This window comes from Typha latifolia, chromosome 14 (assembly GCF_019914945.1).
Source record: "Typha latifolia isolate L0001 chromosome 14, TyphaL0001v2, whole genome shotgun sequence".
NCBI classification, from domain to species: domain Eukaryota; kingdom Viridiplantae; phylum Streptophyta; class Magnoliopsida; order Poales; family Typhaceae; genus Typha; species Typha latifolia.
The window spans coordinates 2,956,014-2,971,170 of NC_133099.1; the positions used below are offsets into that span (position 1 = coordinate 2,956,014).

A 15,157-nucleotide genomic window follows, 5' to 3' on the forward strand; every position below is an offset into this window, starting at 1 on the left:
ATTAACACACATTTATTATATAGTCAAATGTTCACCCGGGTGATTAATCAATAAATAGATTTGTGTGACATATAGACCACATTCATTGTATCGATCCATAGATTGAGTGCGGTTAGAAATCACCTAATACTTACTACTATGTAGCTACAGTTAAATCTTCAATCTATAAGGCCTAACCTTATTGCTTTTTTTAAGAGTACTTCTCAATTTAAGACAGCCAGTGAAGACGCCAGTGGCCATATTATATATATTTCATCAAAACTTCAAACTATAATCATAAATGCGAAAAGAACTGTAGAAGAGAATGGAATAGCTAAGTAGATGGCCCCCCAAACCACGTGCCGTGTCGTCTCCCTCTCATGCATGTACACTCTCTGCAACCATGCACATAATTAATCATTTAATCTCTCTCTCTCTCTCTCTCTCTCTCTCTCTCTCTCTCTCTCTCTCTCTCTCTCTCTCTCTCACCTTCTATTCATCTCCTCGCTCGCTGGGTTTCTTCCACCTCCCACTTGATCTCTCCTCTTGCCTCCTTTCATCAAACACCATGAAAAAATACTCCCCCTCTCCTGGGCTCGATGCACTTCGAAAGCAGCGCCCTATATACGTTGCTCGAAACCCTAACCGCCGATGCTCTCTCTCTCTCTCTCTGTATGTATATTAGTATATATATATATATATTCAAATACACCCTTGTTTTTATTACTCTAAAAGCTTAACCAGTTAACGATCATGATCGAGTTGTAATTAATCATTAATTGAACCATATTACAGTGAAAAATAATGATCCTTGGATTTTTATTTCTTAGAATGTAGGGGGTTGCTAAGAATGGATGCTGGCATAATGGCATGTGAATCCTCTAGATCTCTTGGTAAATTTGGGACCATGAGCTCCCACTCTAAAAGCCCTAAGGATTTCTAAAAGAAAGCCTATGGCTCTTAGCCTGCTCCATTCTTTTAAGCTCTTCCTTATCATGAGGGAATACAAAAGGATAAAACAACCGAGGTGGTAGACTTGCAGATGACCTCTAAATGTTAATCGCGGGTATACGATTAAACTAGGCTCTAGGTTTGTTAGCACTACATATCTACTTGTTTTTCCTCAAAATTCCCTTCTTTCCTTTTGGACGAGGGCTCTCATGGGACATGTTAATTTGGTGAGGGTTTGGAACAGGCAGTGGTCCACCAAATCTTGGGAGTCATTTAATTTGTCAGATTCGTGACTTATATTGATAAATATTAGCCCTACATATAGGAAGTAACAAGCAAAAAGAATCAGAAGGAAAGAAAAAAAAAGAGAGTTTAAATTTGTATAATAGGAGTACTTGTGAGACAAAAGAGATGGTGGAAGTAAAAGTAGGGATTGGTGCTGAATGTGATACCCACTATAACAAATTAAGGATATATAAGCCCTACTTAATTCATAAAATAATTTTGTCATGAGATAATCTCTTGGAGGTGCAAGAGAAGGTCACTATTTTAACTTTGGTAAATGTTTACTAGGGTAGATATAACCATGAAGGATGCAAAATTGAAAATAATGACAAGAAATCAACAACCATTTAAGCTCTCAGAAGTACATGACTCACTCAAAGTTGGAATTATTTAACATGACAGATCATCATAATTAGCATAACATTAGGATGTCTGAAATAGTTTGTGATAGATATGATATATATACATGAATGACATAAATGCCAAGACTGCATGCTCTGCAACAAAGGTCATGAGATCTTTTTCTTTAATCTTCTGTGATTTACTATTATTCAAATTTAATTAACAATCCAAAATATTTGATTATCCAAATTGAATGATTCTTAAGTTGCATCCTAAAGTATCTATACTTTTGTTTCACAGTGATTGAATAAAAGTAAAAGGAAACCCTAACTGAATGAAGTAAATAACTTTATATCATGACAATAGTCACATATGGAATCAATCACATCTATTTATGAATTACCATGGACAACCTACAAGCTCGAGATTATTGATTTGATATATCTGGAAAAGAAATGGAAATAAGGAGAGAGAGATCATATTGCATAGGTTAATTTCATGCCTAAGCGAAATAATTATTGTGTATGCAAGAGATATAGATCAGAAATACATGAAGATCTAGCAAAGTCTAATTTCAGATTATAGGCCTATAAATAACTTTGCAATCTCTCATCATGTCTAGTTCTATGTGGAGAATTAAACAACATTTGCAAAATTCTCATTCTATAACTAGAGCATCTATAAGTAGCTGAGTGATATATATTTAGAAGACTAGAGAATATCTTACCTGAATTAAGAATGCACATTCTAATTGTCATGCAAATAATTTTGAAACTTGTCATAAGGAACTGACAATTAATTCACTATTAGTGAGCATTAATCTAGTTCAGAGCTTATTCTTTTTATAAATTTGAATACAAAGGGTTCTGAGAGAAAGGATTGAAGGCAAACAAAGACAATATAGTATGTTGTAATAAATAACTTTCACATAATATTTGCACACCTTAAAATCTTAAATCTATGTACTTGTACGTGTACGTGCATGTGCATGTATTTGTGTGTACATGATCCATAGAGTCATGTTCCCCATATTAATTGACAGATACTTGCATTAATATTAACTTCCAAAGTTTCTTTCTGTACTAAGAAACATACCCATCAATGGTTTTGATATGCAAATAAGCTTTCATATGTTTGTATGACATATGAAATAGTATCAACCCCCTCAATTATGCATATGCATCTCTTTTACTTATTGCGTATATAATTATATATATGTACCCGGCTATTGCATGAAAATAAGATCTAGAAATGCTGATTATAGTTTTATCATCTTATCATCACCCCATAAATATAAATATAAGAATCACTTGGAAAACTCAAAAAGCAAATGAAACAAAGAGCAAAACTACTTCAAATGCTGCAAGAAATGCTGCAAGGTTTTAGCATAAAATCTTAATATCTTTTCTCTCTCTCTCTCTCTCTCTCTCTCTCTCTCTCTCTCTCTCTTTCTTGGGAACAACAGATTCTACTAGCCAACCAAAAAAAAAAAAGAGAGATATAATCACATTAACTCTATTATTGCTTGGGCTAGGGAATAAAGTGTGACACAAAAGAGCTGTTTGGAAAGAAATATGACAAGTATGTGCCATATCTTTGTACCAGTATATAGCTTGATATGTAGGGTAAAATTATCAAGAAGTTATATTATTTTTTATGGATCCAAAGACAACCAACAGTAACCTAGGAAAGGAAGGAACAGTGTCTTGACAATGCCCCTGGAGAGAGAGAGAAGAGAGAGAAACTGGTTAACATTAAAGGGAAAGAAAGATTGGGATGTGAGATGTCTTGGGATCATCAAGATGATTAATGGCAGATTAATTGAACCAAATTAGAAGAAAAAAATAACCAACAAGAGACTTACTTGGCTCACAGCAAGCAGCAGGTTATTCCCATTTCCTCTCTCTTCCCTCCCTCCCCCTTCCCTCCCTCGTCAAGCAAGAAGAATACTTCTAAGACTCTCCATGTCACACATAAAGATAAGATAAGGACACATCCATTGCGATGTTCAAAACCAAAGACAAAACCATCATCATCATTATCATCACCAGCATCATCATCAAGAAGAAGAAGAGAAGAAAAGCGAAGAGAAGAGGAGAGGAGAAGAGAAGAGAAGAGAATTCATCTGCGCTAAGAGAAATAAATGAGTGCATGAATAGAAAGAAAGCTAAAGGAAATTTAAGCCATTTTAGGGTCTAGGGTGATGAGAGTAGAAGTGGGCGCCGGCGCCGGCCATGAAGTCGCATATAGGAGTGGAATAAGGATCCATCAGTGCCGCCGCCGACGCCGAAGTCATCACGATATCTCCTCCGATTTCCCCACCACCACTCGTTAGAGCTCCAGTAGAAGCAGCAGCAGCCGCCGCCGTTTGGTAATCCGCCGGGGACGACTCGGGCCCGTGATCGTGAAGTATACCTTTGAACACGTGTCCGGCGATGCTCACCGACGCTTGGTAGGCGTACTCGCTTTCCCCCTCGTCCACCGGCCCGAGCCGGACGCAGCGGAACACCGCCTCGGAGTTCACCTCCGACGGAAATCTCCCACCTGCGCGCGCGCGGGTATATAATTGAAAGCGTTAAGTACTCGGAATTCCGGCGAAAGAGACGGCGCTTAGGTTTAATTTTACCGACTTGAAGAAGTAATCGGCGTTGTGAGCGAGCGGACCTCTCGCGGCCTCTTGGACGACTCGCCTCCCCCGCCGCCGCCGCTGAGGGAGGCGAGCTGCTGCCGCTCGCGGCGCCTGGCGGCGGGGACCCACGTGCTCTTCACGTGGGTGGGGCAGTGGAAGCCGCGGCTCTTGCAGCACGTGCGGCAGCGGAGGTGGGCGCAGTCCTTCTTCGCCTGGTTGCCGCAATCCTGGCAACTAATCCCTCCCGCTCCCCCTCCACTCATGCTCCCCCCCGCCGCCGCCTCATCCGCGAAGCTCAAGATTCCGCTCCCGGAAAACAATTGATGCTGCTGCTGCTGCTGCTGCTGTTGTTGCTGCTGCCATATTTGGAATCCGCCGCCGCTGCTTCGGCCGCCATAGAGGAAGAGGCTCTCCGGTTGAATTGGGTTTTCTTGATCTCGGCTGTCTCGGCTCTGATGTTGATGATGCTGATGATGTTGATGATGATGGCTTCCTCCGCCTAGAGGGAACCCCGCCATCCACCCAAATCCATAGACCCAGCGCGAATCGACCCAGTTTAGCAAACTCGATCCTCTCGTCTCTCTTACTAGTAACCAGATCTGGGTAAAGAAGTAATTATAACGACGGGATATTTAACTCCGCAGCTAACCCCACTCGCCCCCCGTACCATTCTCCTTTATTGGCTCCCTTGAATATTTAAGAGAGCGAGTCAGAGGATGGCCTGCAACGCCGCCATGGAGACGGCTCCGAGCTCAACTCCCATTTATTGCCCCCGCTTCGCTTCGCTTCCGCTTTCTCTGAAAGACGACCCAAAAGGAGAGAGAAGAGTGTGTGGAAATGAATACCAAATTACCAATCAAAGGAAGAGAAGTATAGAAAGAGAGAGAGAGAGAGAGAGATAGAGGAGGGGGATAAAAGGGAATGGAGATTTTGGGGGGACTTGTCGGTGTCCTTATTCTGGCTTTTATTCTTACGTGAGGGGAGGGGGGAGATCCTGTCCGTCGGAGGATACACGTGGCCTGATCCGGAGTGCGGCGTGGGTAATCTTATCGACCGCAAAACCCGCTGCTTTTTCGTGAACCTTCCCTGCTTTTTATTGTCGCTGTTCCCTCGCATGTTCAAAGTCGTCGAGGTTGGGGGATGGGAGGAAGAAAACAAAAATCTCTCCCTCTCTCCCTCTCTCCCTCTCTTCGCCTCTTAACGCATAAAGTTTGTACGCGTATTGAATAGATGGGTGGTGTCTTTTGCTCTTCCTTTTGCGACGTTAAAATATGGTGCACTCTCTCTAGCTCTTGTAGTATCCTTTCAAAAATTCCTCAATAATTTGTACATTTCTATTTGTATATCTATATCCGGTTAAACATATTGTTTTTGTACGCGTGTTCTTCAGAGTTAACTGACCGTTGATATTAAAATCTTTTACTATGGTTATATCATCTCCAAGTTTAAGTGACTTGATGATTTATACTTATCCAACAAGCATCTAAGATTGTTTCTCCTCATGGTTTCTTTACCTTCCTCAAACAATGTCCTTCAACTAGATTGTATCTTCAAGGTCGATGAAATTGAAAGATTTTGGAGAAAAAGAAAGCTTGAACACTAAATAGTTTTCTTACTCTTTTTATTAAATTCTTAGAGTAATTGGGAAGCTTTTTATCCTTCCGGTTGTAATTTCCTTTTCAGCTTTTTCATCAGTTATCTACCCATTTTCCAAAACAAAAATATATGAAAAAAAAACATATAATTTGAGATATATGCATCCAGATATTAATTTTAAATAGATATAAATGTAAACATAAACTTTGGATGACGGTATACATGTAACAAAAAGAAACTCTAATTTCTTTGTTGTTTTGTGGAATTTTTCACGGCCGACTTATTTCCTTGTGGTATATAACTAATATATAAGGTGGCCTAATAAGCACAGTTAAACAAAGATTATGATAGTAAGATCGGATCTGCGGATTAACACAATTGGAGTTTCTTTTAACGAATTGGATCTATTTTTTAAAAATTATTGGAATACTATGTCAAGTTTTGAACTATTTTGAGAATATATATATATATATATATATGATCTAAAAGAACGTCATCATCCACGGTTAATGCTCCAGTCACGTAGTGCTGGCTATCATGTTATAGCATGCGTGCTGAAAAAAAAATACTAATGACGAAAACGAATTGCTTTTGATGAAAAGCAATTCTGCCAAACTATAGTAGGAATCTATTCCTTCATTTTAGTTTTTTTAAAGCTCTTCTATTTCTCTGCCAAAAAGTAATTCTTTTTTTTAATTCTTTTTTATATATAATTTAAGAGTCTCGTAAATATATGTTAGACAATAATGTTGTTTTCTTCGATAATTTTCTAGACTAACCCTTCCAAGCACAATTGGCTAACTTCACGGTGACAGTATATTTCATCATTGCAAAAGTTCAAGCCTTGTCATCTTTCTTTTTCAATATATATATATATATATATATATATATATTTTTTTTTTTTTTTTTTTTTTTTTTTTTTTTTTGCTTAATTTCTACGATTAGAATAAGCTCATGTAGTATCGACATACAAAAACAATACCAAAGGTTTAAAAAAAGATTCCCTTCAAAGTACATTCAAAATTCATATTCTTACAATAGTTGGCTAGCCAATCTACTGCCATATTAACTTTAGGGTATGTATGGTTAATTTTAAAACATGGATACAAAGAGCTTAGATACATACAATCGTCGATGAGAATAGCCAAACTAAGATGCTAGGTTCATGATGTTTACTAAGAGCAGCGAGTCACTATCAACCTCCAAGTAGGTGATATTTCTCTCTCTCTTTCTCTCTCGCTCTCTGAGATAGAACATCAATGATTCTGAGGGTTGAGGTTTCGACCTGTTCTAATCGAACCTTACTATCTATCGTGGTTGAGGAAGTAGAGCCTTAACCCCTTATGCCTATTTGTTTTTAGTTACCATTAGATTCACCCCATTCATAGGGTGGTTTTGCTTTCTTCAACCCCACTCCACTTGTGCCCAAGTGGGTGTGCAAGCCACTCTTTCAATTATATTAGAATGTCCATGTTCTTGAACACAGCAAGCTAGTCTTTTGCATTGATTGGCTTGGCCCAGATGTTAATATATTATCTTATTGCCTACTTCCATAGTTCCATGTTACCCAGATTTCCAACATTACATCAGTCTTATGTGAGAAGGGCCAAACTCTGGCCCATTAAGTACCAATCCATGAGACTAAGGTGGCCCATTTTTTATCTTGTTTAACTTGGATATATAACCAAAGTAATCTGGAGTAGTTCTCATTACTTAGATCACAATTTATAATAGCTAAGTAGTGTCAGGCTCCTATTAGCACATGATGAATCCCTTCTTCTTCGGGCATTGGAGATGATATTTAATGGATTTTTTTTAGAAGCAGTTATATGCATATAGTTTAGACTGTTGTGATTTGTTTCTTAGGCGGATTTGTATTATTGTTCAACTAATTATAGACAAGGGAATTGATATTCATACTCTTTATCTTTTAGATTCGTCCATATATCATTGTTTAGCTAATGATTAAACTATAGACTCCTAACTTATCAAACATAAAATAATCACTTAATCTCCCTAGGCCCAATGGTAGCCTATAAAACATGTTTCCTTATTTTTTTATCAAAAAAACAAAATAGAGAAGAAAAAAAAGGCTTTCTTGGAACAACCCTAAAATCATATATATGGTAACGGATTTATTTAAGGCGCATTCATGATCCACATCCAATAGTTATAATTAAATTTTAATTTTAATATAAAAAAATTATAAAATTAAAATATGTACAATTGTAATTATAGAAAACTATCCAAAACTTTTATCTCCACCTTCAATACTCGTGTAAAGAAATTAGGAAAACAATCTAAGATATAGAAGAGAGGACTTTTATCACCATTAGTTACATCTTTGGCGGCATTCTATTATACTCTCTGATTGCAAAATCGAGGTTAATTCAAGTCAAATCCCCCAATTTCTTTTAAGTGAAAGAAAGAATAAAAAGAGGCAAGAGATGGAGACTAAATAGAACGACAAGCCTACACGCGAGCCTTGAGCTAAAATTTTTTTATATATAAAAATAAGATACAAACTATCAAACTTTATTTGATAAAATAAATTATTTAATATAGACTTCAAATTGTATATATCGTCGAACTATTGCTCCCCAATTAGTATTGAATTCATTACCTCATGGATACATCCAAAACTTTTCATTTGACTCGGATGTTGTGCTCCGCATGTATAATTCAAGTCAAATCTCCCACTTATTTCAAGAAAAAGAAAGAAAAAAATATAAGAGATGGAGACTAAATAGAACGACAAGCCTACACGCGAGCCTTGAGCTAAATTCTTTTATATATAAAAAAAAATACAAACTACCAAACCTTACTTGATAAAATAAATTATTCAATTTAGATTTCAAACTGTATATATCGTCGAATTATTGCTCCCCAATTAGTATTCAATTCATTATCTCATGAACACATCCAAAACTTTTCACTTGACTCGGATCATGTGCTCCGCATGCATAATTCAAGTCAAATCCCCTACTTATTTCAAGAAAAAGAAAGAAAAAAAGGTAAGAGATGGAGACTAAATAGAACGACAAGCCTACACGCGAGCCTTGAGCTAAATTCTTTTATATATAAAAATAAGATACAAACTACCAAACTTTACTTGATAAAATAAATTATTCAATCTAGACTTCAAACTGTATATATCGTGGAACTATTGCTCCCCAATTGGTATTCAATTCGTTACCTCATGCACACATCCAAAACTTTTCACTTGACTCGGATCATGTGCTCCGCATACATAATTCAAGTCAAATCCCCCACTTATTTTAAGAAAAAGAAAGAAAAACAAGGTAAGAGATGGAGACTAAATAGAACGACAAGTGAGCCTTGAGCTAAATCTTTTATATATAAAAATAAGATACAAACTACCAAATCTTACTTGATAAAATAAATTATTCAATCTAGACTTCAAACTGTATATACCGTCGAACTATTGTTCCCCAATTAGTATTCAATTCGTTACCTCACGAACACATCCAAAACCTTTCACTTGACTAGGATCTTGTGCTCCGCATGTCAAATTTATTAAGACGATGCGTAGATATCTTCCACGGAGTGGGTTCCTTGGGTGTGGTTGTACCGAGTTCCAAATCCTTGTGCTGGAGCAGCAACTCCACACTATATATATATATCTATATGCATGCGCTACGCTAAAATGAGCTTACCGTGCACAGGTTAACAAAATCTCGTGCAAAAGTTGTGTCCCCGAGTCTTGTAAGTTGAAAACAATCATTAGTGTTGATAAGGGCACTCCTTTTGAACTGGCTCTCTTGGACACTTGTGTGGATCGATCTCATTGATATAGTGCATTTTTTATCCAGTTGATGGTAGAATAAGAATAAACTTATTCTAATATAGTGAAATTTATATTAAATATAGGAACTAAATTTACTAATACCTTAATATTATTTTATATTTATTCATAAAATTTAGTTACTATTATACTCTTGAGATTTAATCAACTTTCCTCTCCTCATTCTTATGAATATTTTAGTTATTTGTCAACATTTCTTCTAAATTTATTATTTGTTATATCATATCAAGGATAAGTATAACTAAACTAATTTGGAAGTTGTTTAGATGCCATCTTCAAAATTAGATTAATTACATAATTTAATTTTTTTTTTACATCTATACCTCTCTACTGTTGTTTTTTTTTATATATATTTACCTCGTAAATTACTTAGATTTTGTGCAGGTGTCCTTAAAATTCTTTTTTAACATATATATTTATGAAAGTTAATCAACAGTTAAATTTTGATCAATTTAATAGTAAAATACCCTCATTCTTTCTCTCAAATAACAGCATCTTTATTTTATTTTTTAACTCTCGCCTATTTTTCCCACAATATATATGTTTTACCATTTTCTTCGATTTAAGTTGAAAGAAAAAATTGAAAAAAAAGCCTAACCTGCAAAGAAAATATAAATGACAAAATCGAAAATCCATATTTTTTATATAAATTTTATTAAAAAAAAGTTTGGAAAGGTATTCAACAAATAAGAAAATTAGAGGGTACACAAGCAAATAAGTAGTTTTTTAGGGACATACGTACAAAATATATCCTTTTCACCGCTTCGTGTCTTGAATATTGTAGTAGCGCAATTTAATACTAGGTTTTTTTTTTTTGCGTATATGCCCTTAAAAAATCTCTTATTTATGTCTATATCTTTCTAAAGTTGGATATTTGTATGAATAATATACCTTTTTGATAGTTAATTTTCAAGACAAGTTTAAGTAATTTTAGTAGAATATAATAATCTTAACCAGAGAGATACTTGAAATTAAAATAAGAATAATTTTGTCTTTTTGTATTTAAATTTGTTACATTTTTAATAGTTAATTAACTCTAAGAGATATTTATATAAGAATTAAGTGTTTTAAAAGTTATACATACAAAAAGACTTAAGTTCTGAGAGATACATAAATGCTTATATCAGAGAAGTATATAAGAAATTACAAGAGATTTTTAATATATATATATATATGGAAAAACTTACAAAATATTATTGAAATCAAATTTATATCAAAGCCCAAAAATCATTCTTTCTTAGAGTTCGGTACCAAATATATTATGAAAAACTAAAAATTTAGACACCCGTATATATATCTAAATTCTAGCAAATGATTTAAATCCTTAGGTGAAGTAAATATGCGAAATAAATATCAAAGAGTAAAGCAAAAATAAACAACAATATTTTTTATAAGAAAAACTCAAACGAAAAAAAATTACATATTTAAACTCGGATCAAAATCAATCACTAAACTTGTAGCAGTTATAAAACTAACTTACACAGCAACTCATCGATTCTCACGACTTTATTTAACTTAGTTTTGCTCGTTAGAGTCCGCTATTCATTGTTTCCCGTGATTGATTTACAATCTCAATAGCCCCCAAGATTAATATTTCGTCTAAATGACATTTAAGACGAAAGTTTAGTGCGTTGAAGAAGAAACAAATTTTTTTTTTCAAAAGTAACCACCAACTCCACTCAAGGGTTAAGGCATCCAACTCTTATATAGGTTAATAAGATAAAATTAAAGTCAGAGCAAGTCTCATAGAAAGTCCAGACTTATCATGTTTCATAGAGATGTACAAACGGGGTTCAAATGCGTTCAAAAGCATTGATTTATTTCTCCCAGACGTGTTCGAACTTACAAATACACCAATATGTATGTGTGAACGTGTTGTGAACGCATATAGGGTGCGTTCAACAACCAATACATTATTTTTATATGTGCGAACGTGCTATGAATGCATGCAAGGTGCGTTCGAACGATCAATACACTATCTCTGTATATGTGAATGCTTGAGACTGCATTCGAATGTATTCGAATACGATGCAAATGACTGATCTGTCTCCTTTAGATCTTAAAAATCTTTGGTCTGAATATTTTCAAAATTTGTATAAATGCTTATGTATATATATATATAAACACTTAGATTATTTTGTACATATTTATAAATATTGAAAAACCTAACTTATTATATTAATTGTATAAAATTAGCATAATACTTGGATTTACATAGATTCAGGCTCGTTTTAAATGATAAGGCTAAGATACTCCTTTTAAATCATATGGCTATTTAGAATAATATTGAACAAACTAACTAATTTTAAAATAATCCAATGATTTATTAGCTTTAAAGAATGCAGTGAAATTTGTGAAATTTTAACCAATTCAATAGCATTTATAAAAAAGAGAGAGTGATGCTATGCTTACAAAAACACTTTTAATATGACATCATTTTATCTATTAATAATGATAATTATAAGACCTAAAATATAAGCACGTCTAATACCAACGTTGGTACTTGGTACCCAGAGGAAGTTCTCGTTAATAACAACATTGATTCTATTGTGAGCTATTATTAACAAAACAATTGCTTGCTTGGGATAAAAGTTCACGAATAAGTTTCTTGGTGTTTGTTTCTTTTTATAATGCATATAGAGCTACCCGAATATGTTTAGTCTATTAATAGAATGATTGGGAAAACAACCAGCACTTATGGCTTTTTAAGCCACACTGATTAATGACAGCAGTTGCTACTTAATTAATAATTAGTTGGGATAATTAGAGAAGATCCCAAAGGAGTGTAGTGGGCCAATCCTGCAAGGAGTTTGGCAAACTTGGGAAGAAGCAAAGTGAAGGGAAGCAAATCCCCTCGGAAAAGATGGGCACACTGCCTCATGTACTCCGAATCCATGCATTTAATGGACTAAAGATGCTAATGATGCCCTGCCGCCTCCCTTCCCTATCTACTCTCTTTCCTGATATATATTAATATCAACAGTATAATATATTTAGATTTAGGCAATTATGTAAGATATAGTATTTAATCATTCAACCTAAAGAAATTATGTATGTGTAATAATCATAATATTTCTACGTAAATTAAGAGAAGCCAGTCTTAAGGTTAACTAAGAAATATTTTAGATTTTTGTATTTATTTTTAAAATTACAAAACTTTTTTTTATATAAATTAATTTCTCGTATACTTATTAAGCCACACCTCGCCTATATCAAACACCTCCACTTCTCATCTTTTTATCTCGTTGCACATCCCACCGTTTGCCTCTTCCTCTTCTTGCGAGCTCTTCTTCCTCGAAGATTAATGGCAGCTTCTTTGAATCCTAATGCACCCATCTATATTCCATCCTTCTCCGCGTTTTCTCCATTAGAGCTCTACTCTACTCCACCACCACCTCCTCCAATTCTCCACCCTAACCCTTCTTTCCATCCTTTCTATATTGAGTTCCATGAGACCCCAGCTCACACCTCTCTTCTTTACCTCTCTCCTCCTACTACTACTTACGAAGAATTCAATTACTACCTCTCCCATCAAACCCTCTACACCTGCTGCTACGCGAAGGAGTTTCCTCAACCGAGTTCTCTGGGGCCGCTTCCTCCTCCGCTTTCTTGGTGCTCTCTTAAGGAGGCCAAGGAGAAGGGACGAGTGGAGGAAGTGTTGGAGAAGAGGGGTAAAAGAGTCATCACTGGCTCCTTTGGAAGGACGAGAGTGTTTGCTCCAAAGCTTAGGAGTCGAAGGAGATTACTCCCACTGCAGCTTTTAGTGAACAAGAAAAGAGATGGTCTCGATTTCGAGTTCAAAGATGATGACGATGCTAGCGGAGGAAAGACCACAGTGATGATAAAGAATCTACCCAATAAGTTCACGTAAGCTAGAATTGCACTGCTTTTTTTTATAGTTATAAAGATTTGTTATAAGTAGTACTTCCTTTTCGGCAGCAAGGAGAAGCTACTGGCCATTCTAGACCTTCACTGTTGTGAAGAGAACAAAAAATTATTAGGGACTGGAGATGAGTCCACTACTAGCTCGGAATTCGACTTCTTCTACTTGCCTATGGATTTCAGGTGAAACCCATACCAATTAGGGTTTATCTCTTTTGTGCTAACTAACCCAACTCTTGATGGGTATGTCATGCATGGGGATTTAGGAGTGGGAGCAACTTAGGGTACGCGTTTGTAAACTTCACCAACGCAGCTGCGGCTTGGAGGCTCTACCACTACCTCCACAAATTCGAGTGGAAGTTTCATGGATCTCGAAAGGTCTGCGAGGTCACTTATGCTAGAATTCAGGTATAAATTTCTATTCTCTAGTCGTTAGTAAGTTCTTCCTTTTATGACTGATGTAATAGTTAATTAATTCTTGGGACCTTCTTCTTCTTCTTATAGGGTTTGCAATCTCTGTTGAAGCATTTCAAGAGCTCGGTCTTCGCTTGCAACTCGGACGACTACCTCCCTGTTCTCTTCGTCCCGGCTCGTGATGGTATCAACAAAAACGATGAGCACTTCGTAGGCAAGAGGTCTCCCATTTGCGAATCACTAGTGTCAGTTGTAGACAAGTGAATGGACTATTTACTTGTTTGTCTGTCTCTAGTGTAGTGTTCTGCTACTACTACTACTACTACTACTATTACTATATGTAATGCTATGTCTCTTATGTGTGTGTAAAATGGTACTTCGACTTTGATGTGATGGCGAAGTGATGGGCTCGGTAGAGTAGAGAGATAGATCTAGGAGGCCTGTTTTGGGTTGTTCCATTAATGGGGATGTGAAGTAGGGGGGACAATGATGCTGGCCTTTCTGCTGCTCCAGTTTAAGATCGACGCTGAGATCAAATCAAGAAGGGTGGTAAGGGGGGTAAGAGCATCGATAGAGCTTTGGCTTTGGGGGGTCGAACAAGGGAGATGGAGAAGGGTGGAAGGGGGGGGATTTGACGTGATTTAGATGTGACCGAGCGTGCGTTTGTACAATATATATATATATATATATATATATATATATTATGTCAGGTTTGGGAACTCGATCGACTATGTAATGCGGTGTTTTGTTCGTCAGTGTTTATAGTGGTGGCGTGGAATGCGGGGGAGTGCGTCGGCGTGTATTCTCTCCTCTTCTCTTCTTGCACGGGTTTCGAACGCCTTTCTTTATCCTCAATGTCTCTCTCTTTGTCGTTTGGTCTCTACTGCGCTGCTGATGATATATACATACAGTATGTTCTACTCGTAAGCCTACGGTTATAAAATTATTAACTTTTTTCTTGCTTCAAATGAGCTGCAATTGAGCTCTGTACTCTCATGCTGGAAGTGGGAAGATAGCAATTAGCAGGAAATAAAAGGAAAGCCATGGGTCGATTACTAGACGCGAATTATAATAGCAATCCTTATATATATATATATTCGGTTATTTTTTCTAGAGGCGTAACAGTTTGAAATTCAGATTAGACTACTTAATATGTTAATAAGTTTGTAAAATATAAACTTTCGTATCGAGGGAAAGTTGGCCAAAGGATGTATGATTGGAGTTAGGAGCAGGAATTTCCTGCTATCCGTTGA

The 15,157-nt window shown here is 36.1% G+C and overlaps 1 protein-coding gene across 1 annotated transcript; it reads right to left on the reverse strand.

The window, feature by feature from the left end:
* Positions 1-3,556: 3,556 nt before the first annotated feature.
* LOC140801458 (protein SHORT INTERNODES 1-like) lies at positions 3,557-5,449 on the reverse strand. The gene is made up of 2 exons (XM_073156590.1): positions 4,188-5,449; positions 3,557-4,101 (listed from the first exon to the last, which is right to left on the reverse strand). The coding sequence occupies exons 1-2, from the start codon at positions 4,702-4,704 to the stop codon at positions 3,746-3,748; spliced, it is 873 nt and encodes a 290-aa protein (XP_073012691.1). The 5' UTR covers positions 4,705-5,449; the 3' UTR covers positions 3,557-3,745.
* Between the last annotated feature and the right edge of the window lie 9,708 nt (positions 5,450-15,157).